Source organism: Puma concolor, chromosome B1 (genome assembly GCF_028749965.1).
Source record: "Puma concolor isolate L17-30 chromosome B1, mPumCon1.1.hap2, whole genome shotgun sequence".
Classification (NCBI taxonomy): Eukaryota; Metazoa; Chordata; class Mammalia; order Carnivora; family Felidae; genus Puma; species Puma concolor.
In genome coordinates this window covers 149,159,029-149,181,659 of record NC_141670.1, presented here as the reverse complement: position 1 = coordinate 149,181,659, position 22,631 = coordinate 149,159,029, and the positions used below count along the sequence as shown (strand labels likewise).

Sequence of the window (22,631 nt, the reverse complement as noted above, 5' to 3'; positions counted from 1 at the left end):
AAGACTAGTTAAATCTGGGTCTCTGGGAATTGTTGGTCTCTCATTTGGGTGAAGGTGAGGCTTTCGTGGTGGGAAGATCAGAGTCATAAAAACACAAGCTTCTAAGCCTTCAGGTTTATTTTTAGCTATTTGGAAATTGAGTACACTGTCAAGTTGACCGAATTCTTGTTTCATGAGAGTTTATTGCTGTTGAATTAAATGACATCATAGACACAATCCCTTTGCTATGTTTTTAAATTAAAATCTCCATAAAAAAGAGCTTTGTTTTTGTTGAAGGATTTCCAGGAAAAGGTATTGATGGGGTAGACCAATTAAGGTGATGGTTCTCAGGTGACAGTTCGAGAATCACCTGTGAAATGACTTAGGCATCTAGAAAAGCACAGGGGGTTATTACTACAATTTGAAAGACAGTAAGCCTGATAAAGGACAGTGCAAATAAAAGAAGTTTTGTGTGATGGCTACCCTTTTTTGTGTCAGTTTGGCTAGGTTATGGGGGCCATTTGTTTAGTCAAATGTTAGTCTAGACATTTCTGTAAATGTATTTTGCAGATGTGATTGACATCTACCATCAGCTGACATGAAGTAAAGGAGATTACTCTTGATGATATGCAAATGCCTCATCCAATCAGTCAAAGGCTTTAAAAGGAAAAACTGAGACTTTCCAGAGGAGACTTTTACCTCAAAGCTGCAGCACGGAAACAAATCCTTTGTGGTTTCCACACTGTTGGCCTGCCTTGTGGACTTCAGGCTTGCTGGTTCCATGACTATGTAAGCCAATTCTGTAAAATCTCTTCATTTCTCTGTCTCCTCTTAGTTCTATTTTCTTGGAGAACCCTTATCAATATAGTGTGTAAATGCCATTTTTAGAAATACACAGTTTTGTTTGTTTTATCATGGTGAGTATCTGGTTTCTGGAAGAAGGTGATAGGCAATGCATAAAAAACTGAGGATTATTTAATAGACACAAGTAAATTCAGCTATGGTTGACAGTAGATGGAAATTCAAAAGCATGTCTTTAACGATGAGAAGCACTTAGGAAGTAAGTGTAAGTTTTGGCAATATCTTCTCAAAAGACCTCTGCTTCCCATAAAGTGGAACAAATACAGGCATAATTATGCATATAAAGTCTAAAATTAAAATTCTTGTATTAGAATGATGGTGTATTTGGGTCAGATATGCTTAATATAAAAAAATAATGAAAGGTGTTCGGAGTTGGCTGGAAAATCTATCCACAGGAGCCCTGAAAACACTACTTCAGCCCATCATGTAATACTTATTGAATACTTAGTGGCAAAAAAACACCCGGTGCTGCTTGGTCAGGCATAAAAATGCTTGACCAAAATTGACTTGTTTGTAGTGATTAATGAACATTTTGTGAATGTAATTTCTCAAGTAAGAACAGAGTAGAATTTTCCAAGATTAAATTTACAGAGAGATAATTCTGGGTGACATCCAAAGAAAAAGGGGTCTGTGGTTAAATTTAGGGAATACTGAATTGTACACAGTAAATTGTGACTCTTCAAGGGCGCTAACCTAGATTGTTTCCAGAAGTAGTTTAGTTAAGGAACACATTCTTCAAGTATGCCCACTAATCTTGCATGGCATACTGGACCTTGAAAACGAAGTCTCTTCTTTATTGTTGCATTGGGCCATTCATTTGCCTTTTTGGAGTTTCATTCTCTCATTTTTATCAGTGATGTTTACATATCAGAATTGGTTTTGAAACTTCAGCAAGGTACTTTCAGAAATGATAAAGAACTTTAAGAAATCTAAAATACTGCCTAAGTATGTAGCATGTAGTTGGTTGCCTCTTTTTTTTTTCTTCATTGTATCTGAAGAACTCATTTGAGGTTAATTTCCTAACATTAGGGAATATTTGTGTAAGGTAGGACTCAACCTTCTACCGACACTGCAAAGGGACAGGCATTTTACTTCCCAGATACTGGCAGCTAAAGTCTTGAGCATTTGACCTTGACTTAGTTAATGAAATTCTCCCTGCTGGGACTTAGAATCTTGAGGAGTGACCAGGGATGATTTTGGTTAATGTGACTCCAGTTACATTTGCTATAAAATCTATATCTCTACCATAGAACTCTATCTACCACGAGATAAATGTAAAGTCCTTCAGGTAATTAATTATAAATATAGACGTTTTCCTTGGCTTGTATTGGTTTGAGAGGTATTTATTTGAAAGGTATGATCTTTTTTTTCAAAACTAAATATGTTGAGTTAGAACACCTTCACTTTCCCTGAGCAAAGAAGGCACATAGAAATATTCTCTACAGTGTACACATGATAAATTGGATTAAGCTGAAATCAGGTTTTTAGAATTTTGACCCAATAAATTGCTCTGAGGAGTCGTCATTAACAAAAACTTGTTCAGGCCACAGAGACTTTCTTTTTGTAAGGTAGATGTTACTTAATCCCATACAACCTGCACCTGGGAGCAAGGTTTTCTCCAGAAGGTGGTGGTGATGGTTCTTAAGGAAGTGAGTAATCCCAGGCTATTTATGATAGAAGCCTGGCTAACTTTTCCTTAATGGTACCTATTAGGCCTGAGGAGCAATTAAGGAATGGAACTTCGTGTACTGGGAATTTGAAAGTGGATACTTAACGTTGTGAATCTTCTAGAAATAGATAGAAAACAGGTGCTTGTAAGGTGGGGGCTGCCTATCTCAGCATTTTTGTGAAAATCACAGGGACAGTGCTGAAGATCAATGTGGTGACATCCTTGGTGACATTTATGATCTGCATTGTTTTTATTTTATAGCAAATTATCATACTTCTCATTGTATAAAGATACTGTAGTTAATAAAAAGCAGGAAGTATTCTACTGGTCTCCCCAGGAGCTCTGGTTTTGCTTAGGTAAGGCCATCAGATGTTGTTCCCAGGGTGGTTCCAGCACTAGATCTATGAGAACAAGGCAAATAAATGTTAGACAAACAGCTAATGGGCACAATCATAATACTGCTCAGCAGAAGTTTATAAGATCAGGTTATTTTTATGTTTTAAGAGAAACCTGTCTAGCATGACCCATATATCCACTGTGACCCACCTGATGGGTCCAGAATAAAAATGTAAGAAATTCCCAAAACCTGTACATAAGGCCATCACTGTTATGCCAAGGTATATCATAGCTTTTCTTTTCTTTGAACTAAGGATGTATGTAGCTTTGTGCTCTGAGAATGTTCTCTGCCATAGCAAAAAACACAGTAACCATGAGGCTTCTTAGTCATGGGATTGAGATGATAGTTTTTTATTTTAGTAAAACACTTAGTGTAAGTTCTTATCAAATCCCCTTCTACATTGTAATGAGCCAAATGTGTCTCCGTTTTGATTCCCGCCCCCCCCAAGATACTACAGCAGTTATACCATAGTTCTATTTGCACCGTGCAAGAAATTCTACCTTTCATTGTCCTGTGTGAGGTTATGTCTGAGGATGAGACAGACACACCTGTGTTTTCCTCACTTGTTTCTTTCAAAGTGTAAGCACCTGGCTATGCTGAGTTCTTAGGTTTCTCTCATGTAAGCACCTGCTGAGTGTAATTCTGGTAGTGCTTTCTACCCAACTTGAATCTTCAATGTGGACCAAATCCTTTATCTGTTGGCAACTCGGGGAACACCATTTCCAAAGCTGAAGGAAAAAGATAACTAGATTTATGGGATTTATTAAGAGACCATAATTCTCCAGTGAGACCTACAAATGTGGCCACAATCCATCAATTTTGGGGCTTGAAGAAAGAAAGTGATCAAGGGGACCACTAACTGTCCAGATGACAACTCAGGTTTACAATGGTTTTAGTTAATCAAATAGCATCACACTGTTGACTGGAAGACCTGAATCATAGGTGTCCTTGAGGATGAGAACACCTTGAGACAAAGGCTTCTGCTTCTACAAGGCCAAATCTCTGACGAGATGAAGGCTTTCACTGAGAAGACCGGCAGGGCTAGCCAGTTGGTTTAACAGTTGTAGGAACTGCTTCCTACTAAACAATATGTGCCACTTCAGTCATTGGAGAGCTGATGTGTTCTAGTAAGAGAAAAATCAAAAGAAAATGGATCTATTCTAGAGCAATTTAAAATCTGAAAAGACTCTCTGGGGGAAACTTGTTTTAGTTTAGATTTACATCTGTAATAGAAGCAACTGTAGCAACTTTGCTATTAGCAAATACTATTAGAAATACTATTAGTATTTTTTTTTTTAATTTTTTTTTTCAACGTTTATTTATTTTTGAGACAGAGACAGAGCATGAACGGGGGAGGGGCAGAGAGAGAGGGAGACACAGAATCGGAAACCGGCTCCAGGCTCCGAGCCATCAGCCCAGAGCCCGACGCGGGGCTCGAACTCACGGATCGCGAGATCGTGACCTGGCTGAAGTCGGACGCTTAACCGACTGCGCCACCCAGGCGCCCCTACTATTAGTATTTCTTGGCATTTTATACACATCACCTCACCTTCATCGTTACAACAATGCTGGGAGGAGCAGTTGTAATTTTCTTTTTACAAAAAAGGTAACCGAGCTTTAGGGGGTATAGATAACTTGCTCACAGAGATGGATAGTTGGAGTGGAGATTCTAATGTAGACTGGGTAATTCCCCAAATTTCTGTGACCCCCTCCATTGTACTGCCTCTGAGTGTTAATTTTCTTTTTTACTGTTTCAGATGCAAATAGTTTATATTGAAAGCCTGAATGTGGTAGAAGAATTTAATTTCCTTAGTCAATGGTTTTTGCTTCCACATCATTCTTAGGAATGTTGTCAGTAAATTAGCAAAATAAAAATCTTACAGTGGTGAAAAGCCTCAGTTCAAGTAAGGTCTGAGATAGACCCAAATGATTGTTTTCATCACTTTAAATCTCAGAAGTAATCTCTTTAAAATGAATATAATTAAATCTGGAGAGAATAATTTTGTTAATTTGCAGAGTTGAGGTCACCTTCAGTTTAAAGTATGGGGTTCCAGCTTCTGTTCTTAGCCTCTTCATGTATTTTTTAATGGGTAATAAGCGAGTGAGAATATTTCAAACATGCTTTAATTTGAAAAATGCCTTTCTCCTCCTAAGAGCCCTGTGGTCTTTAAGACTTGATGAACTCGGTCTTTAAATATTTAAACTTTTAATTCATCAAAATCCTTGAAATGATCTCTATGCTGTCATTACCTTAGATGTGAGGTTGTAATAGGTACGTATCAAGCTGGAGACCTGGTTTCTAGTCCTAGACAGGTCAGAAGTTGGTTGTGTATGCTTGTATAAGCTCTTTAACTTTTTTACATACTTAAGATTTTCATCTGTAAAATCAGTTTGAATAGCTAATAGAAAGGAGACTATTCAAATGCTGATTTTTAAAATACATTGTGTAAATGTACATTCTTTGCTGCCTTCAAAAACTATACTTACCTAAGACAATACACATGCATCAGGACTATAGGGTATTTTTCATTTCAGCCTCAATCTGCAATGAAAAAAATGTCTTCTAAGTCATAAAGTATTTTGTAGACTGTTGCAGATGGTATACAAAAATGTGAAACTTGCTTGGGGAAAAGATTCTTGTCAAAATGTCGTTTCATATTTATTTATTGGCCATCATTCACGTTTGGTTCTATACTGTCCCTGCTCTTAAAATTTACAGTGTCCCAGGAAAAACAGACCAGAAAAAAAGTCAATAGTTAATAAGATCTAATTATTGGGTGTGCACAGAGTACAAAGAGAAAACAGAAGAGCTTGAGTGTCAGGGAAGGACTCCCAGAGGAGGTGAGGTTTAAATTGTATCCTGAAACTTGAAAAATTTAGTCAGGATGAAGTAGAAGGATTAGGCAATAGGGGATGAGTCATAATGTGCAAAATCCTTGAGGTAAGAGCAAGCTTAAGGTACTTGAAAACTTGCAAATAGTTCAGGAGAGTCAAAGGAGGAAGAACAAGAAGTAATGGTAGATCTGACTGAAGGGGCAAAGGTCCAAACGCTATTTAAAAACAAAACAAAACTTTAGATGCAATGGAGAGCAATTATAGGAATGTATTAACTATTTGGTATTTTACAAAGATTATTCTGATCTCTGTATAGAGAAGAGGTTAGGTGTAAGAAAAGGAAGGGGGGTGGGGATACAAACAATCGGGATGCTGTAATCCAGGCAAAGGATTGCCTCAATTTAAGTACCAGTAACTTAGAAGTAGATAGGGAGACCAAGATACTGAGGTGTTAGAATCATAGAATCAGTAGGATTTGGAATTTGGACGAATATGGAAAACAGGTGAAATACAGTAGTATTTGTTATCTTAGACAGTGGGTGAATTGTGATATTCATAAATTTAGGAAATACAAGAGGAGGTTTTTAGGGGGAAGATTTGGGGCACGTTGAATTTGAATTTCTTCTGGAACAAGAGAGCCCCATAAAGTTGGATAAAATGCTCAGTGCTGAAGGAAGAGATCTTGGCCTGAAGGTAGGGATTTGGAGATTAAAGGCATGTCTTTGGATGAGAATGCTCAAGGAAAATGTACTATAAAGATCAAGGAAGAAAACTCTGGAAAGGAGGTAAAGGATGGCTAGAAGAGGACAGTATAAAACAGTATGAGAAGGGAAAACTCCTAGAAGGACAAAAGGTAGAAAATGATGATACAGACGCCAAAGAAATTGTTTCAAGAAGGAAGGAATAGTTGTGGGTGTCAAGTGTTTTTGCAGAGAAAGCAGGTAAGAAAAGGACTGAAAAACGTTGGTTAGATTTAGCAAGAAGGAGATGGTCAGTGTAATGTTATTGTTATGGTACCATCAGAAGTTCTGTGAAGAACTAAAGAATTAACAGGTGTGAGGAAAGAGAACATACTATTTCAAAAATCTCGGCTGTAAGGGGAGGAGAAAAGAAAAATAATGAGGGAGTAGTGTCTAAAATGTCTTATTTAAGGTCAGGAGAGAAGTAACTTTAAATTGGATGAAGCCAGTAAAAAAGGATTGTTGAAGCAAAATAAGTATAACTAATGGAAGAAGAGCAAGGTAGTGGGATGGGTGGCATTCAGATGGACAAAGCTGACCCAGCACAATTTTTGTCCAACTTCAGAAATAATTTTGGATTTCAGTCAATAATTAAGTCTTTTGGTATCTATACTTTGATTTTTTTATCATTATTAGCTAAGTTGGGGCTGAAGTCTATGACCATGCCTGGAGTGAGAGTAATGGACTGCAAAGGAATAAACATGATTTTCCTAACATCTGGTAATCTTTGCATATTTCCTTAGACCCATCTGTAAAAGGGAAATTAAAAATAGTACCTTTCACTTAGAAAGGTTTTAGATTATTTTATAAATACATGCACGTAAGGCTATTATCCTTCACATTTAATAATGGCTTAATAAATGCTAGCTATGATGTTGAGGATCATAAAAGCTACTTCTAAGAGCTAGGATAAGCTGTAGTGGATATGCCAGTCTCCCCTGTAGTACGGGCGAAAGAAAGGGGGAGGAGAGAGTCTGTCTCCTCCTTGCCTGGCTCCCACTTGGCCACTTGTGGTTGTCTTTGTTGTCAAAATTGTAATGACCAACTCCAGCATGTAACAGAGCCTTTCTGAAACTTTCTGAAACCATATTTAATGTCCCTAGCACTCTGTTGGGATCTTAGAGGAGCATAGTAATGAGTTCTCAGAAGAATCCATGGTAGTGCCTGGACTGAATGATGGGTGGAGAGGAAAAAAATTAGAGTCTAATTTTACAACTGTTTCTGCAGCTAATGAGTTTCTATGAGATAATAATATAATAGAACTAGTTCTGAGGGTACCATGGTGAAGCTAAAAGCAAATTACACTGGTGGCTATTTGCTGGTCACTTCAAGATCAGGGTGAGGGGTAGGGATAGGTCAACTCCTAATGTTAATTTAGTCTGGTTCAGAAGCCCCTTTGCCGTTCTTCTAGTGGCTGTGCCAAGTATATTTAGAATGGCAGATAGAGGCAGATCCCTGGATATAAATGACTTTGGAGTCAGTGTAGTAGATAGGCATTAATTTTCAGGAAAAAATTTGTCAAATATACGACAAGGGGATTTAATAAATTATACCCCAAATATTACAGAGTCACAGGACAAATATGCATACCAAGCATTGAGAATCAAAGCACATGCTGTTGTAAGCTGAAGTCAGAAAGTAGAGGCAGCTTGGTTACCCAGCTGTGAGATGAGTGTGGAAAGGCCATCTAAAAGGCTCATACAAATAGCAGAGGTCTCATCTGAGTGCTCCAGACCATCAAATATGCGTAAGTGCCTCAACTCCATTTATCTCCCTCTTTGCTAGCAATTACTGAAAGACTGGTTGCTCAGCAGCACTGCTCCACACTTACTGGTTATAAAGCAAGAAAATAGTTACAAACCTGCCTTTTCATCATTGTAATTGAAAATACAAAGGTTTTAGATGGCAATATGTTATAGAAAGTAATGGAAAAGCAAGTCAAATGAAAAGCAAGAGACTTGAAGGAAGCCTGTGTTGTGTGCAGTTCAGTTTGTCTTGGATGATGTCAAAAAGGAAAGTGTAATTGGATAAGCAGATAAGAGGGACTAGGAAAGGGTTGTAGAATTGCTATTTTTTGACAGAATGTAAAAGAAAAATATCTCTTAAAATTGAATGAGACTCTCAGAGCAAAATCTGCTGATAACAACTCCTAGGTAAGGTAACTTTATTTTCCTGGGATAAGGCAACCTAATGCAGCTGTTGTATCACCAGCCCCCCCCCCCCCTCAAAAATAAACATTAAAAAGCGTTAATATGTTACCACCTACAGTTGGGAAAAACCCTGCACTGTACTTTGTTGTATTCACCAACCTTTTGTTAAAAAAGTTTAACTGCCTCATTTGCTTTTAAACTGGCATAACCAGGAAACAACTTTTGTCTTTACAATGAAAGTATCAGGAAAAGTCTGCCACATACGAGCATTTCAATAACAAAGGAATGAGTAAATCTGAGTACACAAGTTCTTAAAATACTGTTGGGTGATAAGGAGGGGGTTAAATTTTCTTACCTCTAAATCACAGTAGAGAGGAGGTGAGTTTATGGAACAGCACTTGGAGGCAAAGTCTGAACGCTTGTCAATCAGCCCTTGGAGTTCCAGGGCACTGACGTCAGGCAATTTTGCTCTTAATCGTTCTGCTAGTCTGAAAAACCATATTTATGTAAGGTTTCCATACTTGTATTTTATAAACCTTTCTCATACAAAATGATAACCCACTTCTGGTCTTTTACAATACAAAGATGGAAATAATTGTTCTTAAATTACGGGTCTGTGGAGTGATTCTTAGCGACTCAATTTGAGGTTAGAAAATGAAATCTCCAGCTCTTCTCAGATCCTAAAAGTAAATTTACAAATTGCTGCTAGATTTGAACTCCAGGCTTTCCCCCTTCATTTGCTCCATTATATCAACATAGAAGACTTCTTCTCCTATTCTTGCTGACGTTCTATCTTCTCTCCTGTACTACATTTCAAGTTCCTTAAAAAGACTTTCCCTGTCAGGACTTTATGCCACCTTAATCTTTTTTCTCTTTACTCACTTTATACAACTTCCCCCTCAGCGTGCCTACTTTCCAACTGGCTATGTTGGAAAACACAAAGAAGGTCAGAAACGGGCTCTTGTTTTTAGCTCTACTATCCATTATGTCTCCACCTCACTTTCAAGATGGTGCTAGGACTTGAGTTCTCTAGATTCTCTCCCAATTTGAATGGTCTATAATCTTGGTATCTCTCTATTGTTATAATGGGCAATTCAGTCTGGTTTTCTGACCTCCAGGAACTGTTGGCCAGCCCAGTTGTGGGCAATGGGAGGTAGTAGAAGCCCGAATTTATCTAGTTGGGGTAAGGTGGATCCTGGGAAAGCACAAGATGAGGGGGGCTGGTTTGCTTATAAAAGCATTACTGAAATGAGTTGGTCCCAGCTGGAAGGGGAGGCAAGTCAGACCAGGAGGAACTCCGAGGATGGAGAAAGTATGTGCGCGCGCGCGCGTGTGTGCATAAGCTGGTGCAGTGTTTCAAATACCTAGACTCTGTAGTCTGTCTTGTGACTTTATAACCCTACATGTCAATTCCACTGTATTGATAATTTCTATAATCTCAGTATGTTAAAAATATCAGTAATTGCCCCATGCGACCCTGGAGTACAAAACTTGGATTATCTGTTTTATGTTATTCTATACTATTTTTTTATAATTGGGAAATATTTTGAACTTCAGGCTTTCACAGTTTTTCATTTTAGAACTTTGCTAAAGTAGACTTCATTAGGGTCCTACTTTTGGGGATTCTTTGGTCTTTTTGTGGAGTTCCATTTGTGCTTGCTTTAGGCCTATGTTGAGCAAGATGATTTGAAATGGATGTGAGCAATCTACTTAATGAAACTAGGAATGCAATGGGTCTTTAGGAACCCAGCAAAATTTCTTTCACTTCTATGGCCGTTCTTGAGAAATAGGACTACTGACTATTGTACAACATTATTGATGATTAATTAACATTTGTATCTTCAATTTATAGAGAATACATGCTGGTCATGGGTGGTACTACCCTTGATCGAAAGTTTGGGTTGTTTGTCAGACCATCTGCCATGAAGTTAGATAACTTCAGTAGTTTTACAGTTCCTCAATTATTGATAGCAATTTCTACATATGGCTTTAGGGCAAGAATGTTGATGAACTGTGGGCTAATCTGTTTTTGTTTTTTTTTTATGAAGTTCCTATAGGTCTTATAAATATACTTTTGTGGGCTGTGTTCTAATTGATATCTCACCTGATACACATGACCATTTTTCCCCTCCAAAAAGAACTCCATTTAGATAGAACTCCATATAAATATCAGATTCTACTTTTTAAAGTCTCAAGCCTTCAACTATACTTTCAAATCATAATACCATGCTAATATTTTTGATAAATGTGGAGGAAACAGAAAATTTCCTTACTTCTTCTTAAACTCTGTAAAAGTGTTTTCTGAATAATCTGCACACAGTTTCTGTCCCTTGTCAATGAAAGAAGATAATTCCTTTTTCAGTTGAGGGCCCTGTAAGAAAACAATTACATAACAAAATTATTTGTCTTGAAGCACTGCTCTACGAGGCATTAATCAGAATTCTGTGTAATGTGTTATTATGTGTGTTTATTATCTACACCAGATATTGGCAAACATTTTCTACATAAAACCAGATAGTAGATATTTTAGGTTTTGTAAACCAGATAGTCTCTTTTATAATTATTCAACTCTGCCAATAGGACACAAAAGCAGCTATAAACAATGTGTAAACAAGGAGTGAGGCTGTTCTAATGAAACACTATGAATCCTGAATTTTGAGTTTCACATTTTAATGTGTCATAAAATTAAAAAAGATAGAAGACCATTCTTGGCTCATGGGTCATGTGAACACAGATATGGGGTCAGATTTGGCCCATGAGCTACAGTTTTCCAACTCTTGACCTAAACCAAGGTTGCTGAAGAAAATAGAGCATATAGTACCTGTGTATTAATGCAGGCAGCAGAGTCCTCAGACTCACAACATTCAGCAAGGCTTTTCAGGGTTGGCTCAAGGATTTTACTGAGGAATACTTCTGGAAGAGGAGTTCTCCTACTTAGTTCAAATATATATCTGGTATGAGAGAGAAAGAGAATGCTCTTTAACATGTGTAGATTTGTGTAAATGTTCTCTGTATTATAAAAAGGCAGATCACCTGACTTCTGCATCTTAACTAAAAATAAAAGATTTAAGTAAATGTGACTCCAAATTGACAGATTTTGGATTAATATTCTCATTGAAATGCAAATTATTAGCGGTTGCTTTGTAACTATTCTGACTAGTTCATAATGAATTAAAGCTCTGTGTGTACTATATATGCATATGTATATGTTCTATATAAACCTATCTATTTCAAAATAACATGGAACTAGCTTTTGTGCAACTATAACACCACGAATCTCACATAAAGCATCAAGTAAAAGCCTTAATTGGCTTTTCTATGAAAACAGATTTCTATAAATTCTTCCATTGTTTTATTCCATTGTTATCTATGCATTTATAAAAATCGTACTTGGACAAATACAGACTTCCAGCCTAAAGTTAGTCTCCATTCTGCTCTCTAATATTGATAATTTTCTGACCTGTTAATACAACCTATTTGTGAAGTATTTCTATGCAATGAATATGCATATACTTATAGCTTATGCAACTTAGGGTATATGCAGCAAGGGTGTATTTTTAGTTTTTGTTGGATCAAAACAGATAAAGGTTTACCCTTTCTTCCATTTAATTTCTTTGTCATTTAATGCTAGTGAATATCCATACTGTCAAGAAAAGTTACTCCAGTTAACTCTACTTACTGATCTATGGCTTTGGTGTTTCCTTTATCACATACGTCTTGACCTGTGGGCAGCTCGACAGCTGGCAGCTCTGGTGTTGGGGCAGCAGGCATGAAGTAAGCGCACATGAAAACGTCCATGGGCGTTTTTTCTTGACAACAGTCCTTAAACTTAGAATTCTTTGTGGCTAAGTTGTCACAGATCTTTACTGTGTATTCAGGCAGCTACAAAAGCAATTGTGAGTTTGTGCATTGTTAGTTTCTTGGTTGGCCTAATTAAAAACAAGGCTTGGGTGCCTGGGTGGCTCAGTTGGACTTTGGTTCAGGTCATGATCTTGCAGTTCACAAGTTCAAGTCCTGTGTTGGGCTCTGTGCTGATAGCTCAGAGCCTGGAGCCTGCATCAGATTCTAGATCTCCCTCTTTCTCTGCCCCTCCCCTGCTTATGCTCTATCTGTCTCTCTTTCAAAAACAAATATTAAAAAAAAAAAGAGGAAGTCTTATGTAGGCTTACAAACCTTGGCATGATATAGATGAAAAGTTATAAGTCAGGTTATAGAAAAACACCTATTAATGGAGACCTGTTTTCTTAGGTTGTTATCATCTGTTTTTTTCCCACTATTATTTCTAAAGCTGTCCAGACTTGGGGTGACCCTTATCTAAAGCACCAGTTCAAATTCCTATCTAAAGGATTATGTAAATAAAAAATGATGAAAAAAATTGACCATCAAGTTATAACAGGTATAAACATGAGCAGCTTTGAATAATAATTGTTGCAGTATTGTTCAGTAGAACTTTGAAATGATCTGTATCTATGTTATCTTATGCTATTGTACGTTTAAAATGTGGCTAGTAGGGTGCCTGGTTGGCTCAGTCAGTAGAGTATGTGGCTCTTGATCTCAGGGTCATGAGTTGGAGCCCCATGTTGGGTATATAGATTAAGTAAACTTTGTTAAAAAAATTTTTTTTCTTATGTGGCTAGTGTATTGAGGAACTCAAGTCTAAATATTATTTAAGACATTAAAATTAAGTTAAATAAGTGAAGTTTAATGATAATTAAACTGCATTGGGTTGTGCAGGAAGAGTAAGGAATTCTTAGGAATTAGATTATCTTGTCCTTGTGTGTGGACTTTGCCATTTACTATTTGCAAGACTTCAAGTTATTCATCCCTGTTAATCATTACTCATCTGTAAAACGGAGTTAATGACACACTTAAATTTCATGAGGATTCACTGAGTTGATGTATGTAACCAGCAATTTAGAGTGCCTGCCACACAGTACATGGTACATGATGATGATTCTCTTACCTCCTTGGCCATACAGTCCTCAGAGGTAGACTCACAGCACTTGGAGAGGATTGTGGTGATCTCTTCAGCTAGTGGCAAAACATCCTCCAGATCAGCAGTAGGCACTTTCTGGGCTAATTTTACGAGATGGCTAAATAGTTAAAAATGGATTGTTAGGTTACCCGTATTCTGTTCTCTTTTTCCCTGTGAACATACAGTCTGGAGGAAAATTACCATGGCTTCAACCCTTTGTCCTTGATAGCTGCGTGGAACACATCTGCTATGCAATGCTTCCTATGTGCTAGAGCTGCTAATCAAAATTCAGTCATCCTACATAAATCGTTTTGTATTTTTAGTACCGATACGTAGCTTTTCTTCTCGTCCCATCCCCTACTCGAAGCACGCCTTTAAAATGTTAGATCTATGACAGCAATAAAGCACTAAGTCCCTATTCATAAGACCAATAGCTTATTTTTGTGGCCCCTCATTGTACTTTTAAAAATAGTTTATAAATTCTCTTAGAAACTACAGATAAAAGAAATATGAAGACTTATAGCCCTAGATCACGGAATTAACAAATGCTGGTATTTTGGTATATAACCCTGAAGCATTTCATCAGGTTTACCAAGTATTTCATAAAGGATTCTGCTCTGCTACACTATTTATATATTTGCCTTTTTCACTTAATGATACAGAAAACATTCCTGATCTACAAGTATTCTTTTACAATTTTGGCAAAAACACATAATAGCGTTTGCATCTTAACTATTTGAGCATATAATTCAGTAATGTTAAGTATATTTACTGTAAGTAAATATCTGTAAATACAGCAGACTTCAGAATCTTTTCACCTTGCTAAATTGAAGCTCTGTACCCATTGAAAATTGACTGCCTCCACTCCAATCTTGTGGCAACCACATTTTTCCTTTTGTTTCTATGATTTTTCACTGCTTTAGATACTACAAAGTGGAATCACAGTATTTGTCCTCTTGTGACTGCTTATTTTGCTTAGCATAAGACGTTTAGGTTTCTTCTACCTCTTGGCAATTATGAATACTGCAATGAGTGTGGGTGTGCAAATATCTCCCTGAGATTCTACTTTGAATGCAAAAGTGGGATTGCTGGATCATACGATTCTAATTTAAAATTTTTGAGAACTCCATATTGTATTTCATAATGGCTACACCATTTTGCATTCCCATTAATAGTGCACAAGGATCTCAATTTCTCCACATTTTTGCCAACACTCATTTAGAAAGTGGCCATCCTAAAGGGTATGAGATGATCTCTTATTGTGGTTTTGGTTTGCATTTCTCTTATGATTAGTGATATTGAAAAGCTCTTCATGTGCTTGTTGGCCATTTCTATATCTCTTGGAGAACTGTTTAAATAACTTGATTAGACAGAATTGAATACTTTGTTATTGTTGAGTTATGGAAGTTCCTTAAACAGAAGCTTAAGTTTGATGTAGTTCCATTTATCTATTTTTGCTTTTGTTGTCTATTCTTGGTCATTTCCAAAAAATCCTTGTCAAATTCAGTGTTCTGAAGCTTTTCCTTTTGTCTTCTAAGAGTTTTGTAGTCTTAGGCCTTATGTTTAATCCATCTTGATTATTCAAATCTGTTGTAAGAGTTCAATTTAATTCCTTAGCATGTGGATATCCAATTTTTTCAGAACTATTTGAGAGTGTCCTTTCCCCATTGTGTAGTCCCAGCACCTTTGTTGAAAACAATTTGGCCAATTTGGATCTGTTCCATTGATCTACCTACATATATATAAATTTATACATTTATAAATTTATATATTTATACATTTATATATATGTATTTATGCCAGTACCATAGCATCCTGATCATTATTGCTATTAGTGTGTTTTGAAATTATAAAGTGTGAGGCCTCCAACTTTGTTTTCCTTTAAGATTGTTAGGCCTGTATAGAGTCCCTTGGCATTCTATATGAATTATGAATTTTAGGATGCCTTTTTTTTTTCTGCTGCTGTCAAAAATGTCACTGGGGTATCGATAGGGATTGCATTATATCTGTAGATTGTTTTGAATAGTATGAGCATTTTAACCATATTCTTACATTAATGATCATGGAATATCTTTCTATTTATTTGTATCTTCAATATCTTTTACTAGTAATCTATAGTTTGTTTTAATTATATTGTAATAAGGTATTTAATCCAAACTATGGCATTCTCCTATGGATATACCACAACTGATATAAGTATTCTCTATTTTAGGGAAATTTTGGAAGTTTCTAATCTATTCATATTTAAAAAGAAATGTTGCAGCAACATATCTACTAAATCTTTGTTCATGTTCAATGCTATTTCTGTGGGATAAATTCCTAGACACAAATGCAAGTATAAACTAATGATTAAGATCTAATACATATATATTATATATATAATATATATTATAGGTGGTTTTATATTATAAATCCTTATGTTCTACTTCCTAAATATATTACCTTAATGCAAAAGGAAAACTAAAGGGAAGGTCTAGAGAAAATGCCATTTAGTATTTGAATATTTATATTGGAAGATTCTTTTTAAAGGACTCATGAAAGTAGTTTCTATTACCATTAGAGAACCTTAGGATGTGATGCCAACACAAAATAGGCTTTTTCATTACCATTAGAGAAAAAAGTCTTGTGAATTATAGACTGTAAATACTGAAAAGATAAACCGCAAAGTCTAGAAGTCTGGGGAGATGAGAAAAGTGTTAACCTAGAAACTGTCACAATTAAAATATAGTGTTAACAGTAGCCACACAAAAATCAAAGTGAAGGTTATAAATAAAGTAGCTAACTAATTAGAATATATTCATTAAACTTAAGAGACATGCATGATATATAGCACAAAGCTTCATATAATAAGAATTCAGGAAGTCTCATCCCAAGAAAAAAATAGGTCAAGGAAATAACAGGTGATGAGTAAAAAGAGTTTTTGTGTTTGTAATATATACTAATATGAATACTGAAGAAACCACTTCTAGTGGTCTACCAGTTTTCCCAGAAGTATATGGAAAAGGTTGATTAAAAGTAAATGTCTTGGGGCGCCTGGGTGGCGCAGTCGGTTAAGCGTCCGACTTCAGCCAGGTCACGATCTCGCGGCCCGTGAGTTCGAGCCCCGCGTCAGGCTCTGGCCTGATGGCTCAGAGCCTGGAGCCTGTTTCCGATTCTGTGTCTCCCTCTCTCTCTGCCCCTCCCCCATTCATGCTCTGTCTCTCTCTGTCCCAAAAATAAATAAGTGTTGAAAAAAAAATTTTTTTAAAGTAAATGTCATATTTGACAATGTATACTTGTTCTTGATTCATATTTCATGTAGAGAAAAAGAACCGGATTATATTTTTGAGAATTACAGGAACATAGGACTATAGTCTATATATTCTATCACAAATATTTTCTTAGAGAATTCTAATATTCTAGATCGTGTAGACACAAACAGCTAAACATACTGTTAGTGCTTAATCTTTACCTGAGCCTTGATTTCTCCTTCCCATAAGCAGCGTATTGTGAACAGACTCTGTTTGACATAGTGGTGAGAAGTGATAAATGTTTCATCTGGAGTCTCTAGGAAATAAGTGACAGAACCTTATTAGATGGTCAAGATCCATTGAAAGCAGTTTGCAGAAATGGAAAAAAGAAACTACTATCTTATATGACTATAAAACTGAATTCTGACCAAAGGAACTTACTGATATATCTTTCCTAGAGGTGGTTATATTTTTTCCAATGAATGAAATGCAAAGGAGGCATTTTAGAAAGTTTCTCCTTCCAGAATCTGAACTACTATTACTTAAATTCAATGGCATTAATAGAGGAAAAAATAGAACATAACTACATAATAAAATGATACCTACCTCTTTCAAAAAGCATACTGTTGGGCTTGGTGAGGTACAGCAGGACCCTACCATAGAGAGATAACTCTTAGTATAACCGACTAAGAGTGGTAGAGGAGCTTGTCCATAATTAATGGAATATTCATACATAAATCTGTGGGAGGGGAAAATAGTATTGGTCAACATTTGTGGGAAGCAGAATCTACTTTTTCATTAGTTTGGTGGAAAAAGGATGTGTTACATTAGCTCAATTTCAATATCTAAGGCTCACTAAGGACTTAGAGATAGGATACTAGTCCCTTTTAATCAGTATTTTTAGTAAAGCAGTTTCTTAAATTTCCAAGTGGATTGAGAGGAGGGGCCATTTGTCTCTTTATCGTTTAGTGTCTACTAAGTGCATGGCCCATGATAGTTGCTGATTAATATTGAACAAACTAAAATGAAACACCTTTACCTTTCATCATCTATCCCAGTTGACTTATTCTCCACAATTGCTATTTGTAGGCTTATTTCTTGAAATGTTTTTTAATTGTTAGGAGTATAAGCCATAAGGGTCTATATGAGACTCTGAAATCTTGGGCAAAATCCTGATTATTTACAGGGATGAGCAAGCCAACCAATTTTTATAAAATCATGACCTTAATTTCAATTCTGAGGCCAATCTGAGCCACGTTGCATTTGACTCTTGGACATGTATTTTGCCATTATCCTAAATAGAATTGCATAGCTGTGTACACTTTAAATGTTTAATTTTCAGAAAAGCATGTTTTTTTATTCTCATATCCCTAGAAACAGTTGCGAACATGATGTGTTCTACCACATAAGTGAACATGTAATTTGATGATCTCCTTGATTAACATTCATGAGGAGCCAGATGATATATTGATTCTTCTATTAGTCTTGGAAGATCACAAAAATTAACATAAATGGAAAGAAAAAAATCTATCTGATGGAGTATGCAAGGATCCCTAGCATAAGGGGAATCACGGTAGCTGTCCAATATTTGAAAATGTCACATAGACAGGGGATCCAAGTGATTCTGCTTCAGGTGATAGAACTAAGTTTGGAAGTTTTAGAAAGTTGACTTTATCTCTGTCTGAGAAAGGCATTTATAATAATCAGCACTGACTGAAATGAGAAGTCTTAGGGAAGAGTCAAGTTCTTAATGGAAATTTCCTGGTTGCTGTAGAAGAGGCGTTTATATAGACTAGGGGGTTAGATTTGACACACTTCTGATTATTTTATGCCCTGAAGTTTTACTTATGAAAGCAGCTTACTGCTCAGCAAAGTCTTTGGGATCTTTCCTGAATGCCTCACAGATTTCATCATTTGTTGGCTCTACGTAGGTAGGAAATTCTTGTGGCTGGTGCTTCAGGGCAGCCATACAGAGTTTCTGTTCAAGGCCCTCTTTGGTACAGCACTCAGCAGTTCCCGGGTGCACTGGGAATGGAGAGTCACTTTCACAGGACTTAGCAGACAATGCTGAGGTCTAGAATGAGAAAAGAAAAACAAGTCAATTTCTATATGGAAGTTTCCAGGCTTGTAATTCTCCATGGAGCATGACCTGTTAGTCTTTAAATCTAAAAATTCTCATCGGTAACAAACTGTCCATGCCAAAAACTCTGCTGGATGACTTATCAACATGACAATTTACATAGTTACAGGCAAATACAGGGTCTTATGTTAATTACTCATTAACGGAAATAGAACCTTCATTAACAAGTGGACTGTGTTTGCAGCTGTTAGAGGTGGTTTTCTTTTGTTTGTTTGTTTTGTTTTTAGCTCAATGTTTCTATACGTAAATATTAACATACCTCGGGGTAAGTGAGGTCATTTGAAAAACTTCGCTGGTGATTCTGCTATGATCTCCCACCTGCTTTCTGCTGCAAATACCCCAGGGAGAAGAGTCACATCCTTCTATTAAATGAGCAGACTCTTCTTGACTGTTTGTCTTCTGCATTTGTTTGCATTCTCTTACCTGCTGGTGCTGGAGCCTGCTTTTGCATCAGGATCAGAGCCCAGATGCCTGGGTTTTACAAGGCAGAAACTGATTCATTAATTCAAAGAGGCAGCCTGAGGATCTGTTTCCTAAAGCCCCAATATTTATTCTCCTGTGCAGTACAGATTGAACACCACTGGTGCAATTTAATTTACTGCCTCAACACTGTGCACTGATAACATGTGGGCAGACTAAGCCCATAGTGAGGGCACCACTAAAGCAATTGCAGCAGCAAAATGTTCTTTTTGGAAAGACTTTGATACTTGGAATAAATGTAAAATAGAGTCCCCATGGGAAAAACTTTCTGAGGATTTACTAGGGAAAACTGCCTAGACATCCCTACACTTAATTTATGTTGGTCATCTTTTTAAAAACTTCGAAAGATCATTTCCTGTAAATGAAGCAAAGCAACATGATGAATTAACTACATAAGCCAAAAGTAAACCTCTCCTCCTTATCTCCTCCTCAGACTCTCAGAACTTAGGAATTCTTAGAAACTCCTTTTCATCCTTATCTCTTGTTGGTGAATTTTTTTTTTTTCCTTTCCATTTCTTTCCCTGGCAATTGTCCTTTTTTTTTTTTTTTCTTATCTCCTTTCCAAAAAAAGTTTGTAAAGAAAGTATCAACATGGTTTTAAAAATGCTTCCCATCCCTGGCAAAGGCAATGCCATCTCTGTTTCATGTGATCTGTCTCTATAATCCTGGGGCTTATCTCAGGTCAAGGGGTCAGTTAACTAATGCATGAAATAAAATGTAAATAAGATAAAAATGTGTTCTGTTATTGATCATGGTTGGTAGTTTATTTTACAGTGGTATAGAAGGTCTGGTTGAAATGATAGGTATTTATGGAATTGATAGTGGGGGAAAAATTGATTTAAAATTCTTAGAACATATACAAGGGCCCAATGAAGCAATTAATAGGTAAGACTAATAATCATTGTGTAGGATTAAAAAAAAATTTTTTTTTATGTTTGTTTACTTTTGAAAGAGACAGAGGCAGAGCATGAGTGGGTGAGAGGAGAGCGAAGGAGAGACCCAGAATCTTAAGTAGGCTCCAGGCTCTGAGCTGTCAGCATAGAGCCCAATGTGGGGCTAGAACCCACGAACCATCTGAGCTTCCCAGGCACCCCTGTTTAGGATATATTCAAATCAGATCTTTGGAGCATGGTTTCTGCAGGCTTGAACAAAGAGTTTGGTCGGTAGAAGCCTCTATCAAGATGCATCTAAATGTCCTTTGCATGAGGCCTGATAACTGTGTTAGTAAATTGCTAGACACACCTGTATTTTTACCTTTTTCGGGTCCTGTCTACATTTCGAATCTTGTCAGTTCAGCATTTTAACTTCTGCATTTATACTTAAAGGGAGAAAACCCAGAACCTAGTGTATGTATATAAGGCAATTTTTGAAACCCAAAATAACTTGAGGCCAACACTAAACTATTCTGGGACAGTTGTACCTGTCTTAACATGATAAATGTATAGGTATGGGTAGGCTTTTAAGGTACACAGAATGCATTATTTCAAGGGGTTCATGAACTAATAGATATCCCAGTCTTTTCATTTGAACCTTGTAGGACTAATGGGCAAAACTGATTGATTATACTAGAATAGGTCTGGGCTGGGGGTAATTCTCTCAAACTTGGAGTAGGTGGAGTTGATGTCTAAGGTTTCCCCAAGATACAGCATAAAGGCCTATCTTGGCTTCTTTCTGTGACTCCGTAAGGACATGGGCAGCCACATGAACCTACCCTGAGGTCATAGCAGTCCGGGTCAGCCCCTTCAGCACAGCAGGCTTCTGTCAAGGAGACAACTTCATTCACAAGGTGACTGATCTGTTCAAATGTGCTACTGGGAAACTTTCTGCTGTATGAGACCATTGATCTGAGGAAAACAGTAGGTTGATATATTTAGAATTTTAAGAAACTTCACATTTGCACATATTAAAACATGAAATTTGTTCAGTCTTTAACCAGAATATTGCATACATTGATAAGTGAAAAGAACCTGAGGTTCACTTTTAAAAAATAGTTTTTGTTCTAGGCAAATGTTCCTTGTAAAATGGAAGTTGGATTTGGGGGTTTTATCAAGGAGTCTTCTATTCTTTCCTTTCTCAAGCCTCCCCAGTAATCCTGTTCTATGTCTTGTTTTTGTTTGCCACAGCCCTTGTATATACTCTTTGCATTTTATTTTATCTTAAGCTGTGCTTGTTCTCTTAATAACCTTACTGCTAACAAATTCTTAGACTCTAGTAACAATAATCCAACTGGATTCTTTGGATGTCCTCCACTGGCCTAACACCTGTGCCCACATTGGTCTTGGGTTCTCACAATGTGCAGAGAGTGGTTCAGCCCTCCCTGCTGAATTGAAGTTCTCTCACATGTGGTTTCATTCAAGGTCAAGTAACCAAGAGAGTGAGTGAATACCTCGTACTTACAAAGATGTGAAGTCATCTTTTCCTAGATTGGCAAGTTCCTTGCAAACTTTATCCTTCTCATAATCTCGGCCTAGGAACCAGAAATATAAAAATTGGTATCTTTTCCTTTCTAATGAATGTAACGTTATATGTATCGGTCTTCCACATGATGCATCTATGGTGAAGGTAGCATTTTCTCAATATCTATATACAATTTCGTTTTGGGGTGCCTTTCAACGTTTTTTTTTTTTTTATTTTTTTTATTTTTTTTTATTTTTGGGACAGAGCGAGACAGAGCGAGACAGAGCATGAACGGGGGAGGGGCAGAGAGAGAGGGAGACACAGAATCGGAAACAGGCTGCAGGCTCTGAGCAGCCATCAGCCCAGAGCCCGACGCGGGGCTCGAACTCACGGACCGCGAGATCGTGACCTGGCTGAAGTCGGATGCTTAACCGACTGTGCCACCCAGGCGCCCCTGGGGTGCCTTTCTAGCTGGGTTCCTACAGATCAATTTTATGGCCTGCTATGCATTGTAATGAACAGCAGAACAAACGCCCTAATACTGAAAGCAGAGAAGTCAAATGTCAGAACTTACTGATAGGGCAATCAGTCTCTTATGTCACTTCTTTATAATAATGCTAAAAATGTAACTTTTAATCCTTCCCTTATTTGTCTCCATTTCACTACGGTCTGGAAAGAAACAAGAACAAAACATAAATGGTGAGCATATGCCCATACACACTTAGTGAAGAGCTAGCCCCTCTAATGCAGGACTTTAAAGGAGATTTGTGGCTTGGTG

General features: G+C 37.0%; 1 protein-coding gene across 1 annotated transcript in view; it reads right to left on the bottom strand.

Moving 5' to 3' along the window:
• Positions 1-2,735: 2,735 nt before the first annotated feature.
• GC (GC vitamin D binding protein) overlaps positions 2,736-22,631 on the bottom strand; it is a 32,156-nt gene continuing 12,260 nt past the window's right edge. Inside the window, exons 2-13 of the mRNA XM_025922145.2 lie at positions 21,854-21,923; positions 21,168-21,300; positions 18,699-18,910; positions 17,443-17,575; positions 17,058-17,152; positions 13,595-13,724; positions 12,311-12,513; positions 11,453-11,582; positions 10,905-11,002; positions 8,987-9,119; positions 5,394-5,448; positions 2,736-2,910 (exon numbers count right to left, since the gene is read on the bottom strand). Coding sequence (XP_025777930.1) covers positions 5,419-5,448; positions 8,987-9,119; positions 10,905-11,002; positions 11,453-11,582; positions 12,311-12,513; positions 13,595-13,724; positions 17,058-17,152; positions 17,443-17,575; positions 18,699-18,910; positions 21,168-21,300; positions 21,854-21,923 — 1,367 coding nt within the window. The 3' untranslated portion in view covers positions 2,736-2,910; positions 5,394-5,418. The remainder of the gene's footprint in view (positions 2,911-5,393; positions 5,449-8,986; positions 9,120-10,904; positions 11,003-11,452; positions 11,583-12,310; positions 12,514-13,594; positions 13,725-17,057; positions 17,153-17,442; positions 17,576-18,698; positions 18,911-21,167; positions 21,301-21,853; positions 21,924-22,631) is intronic.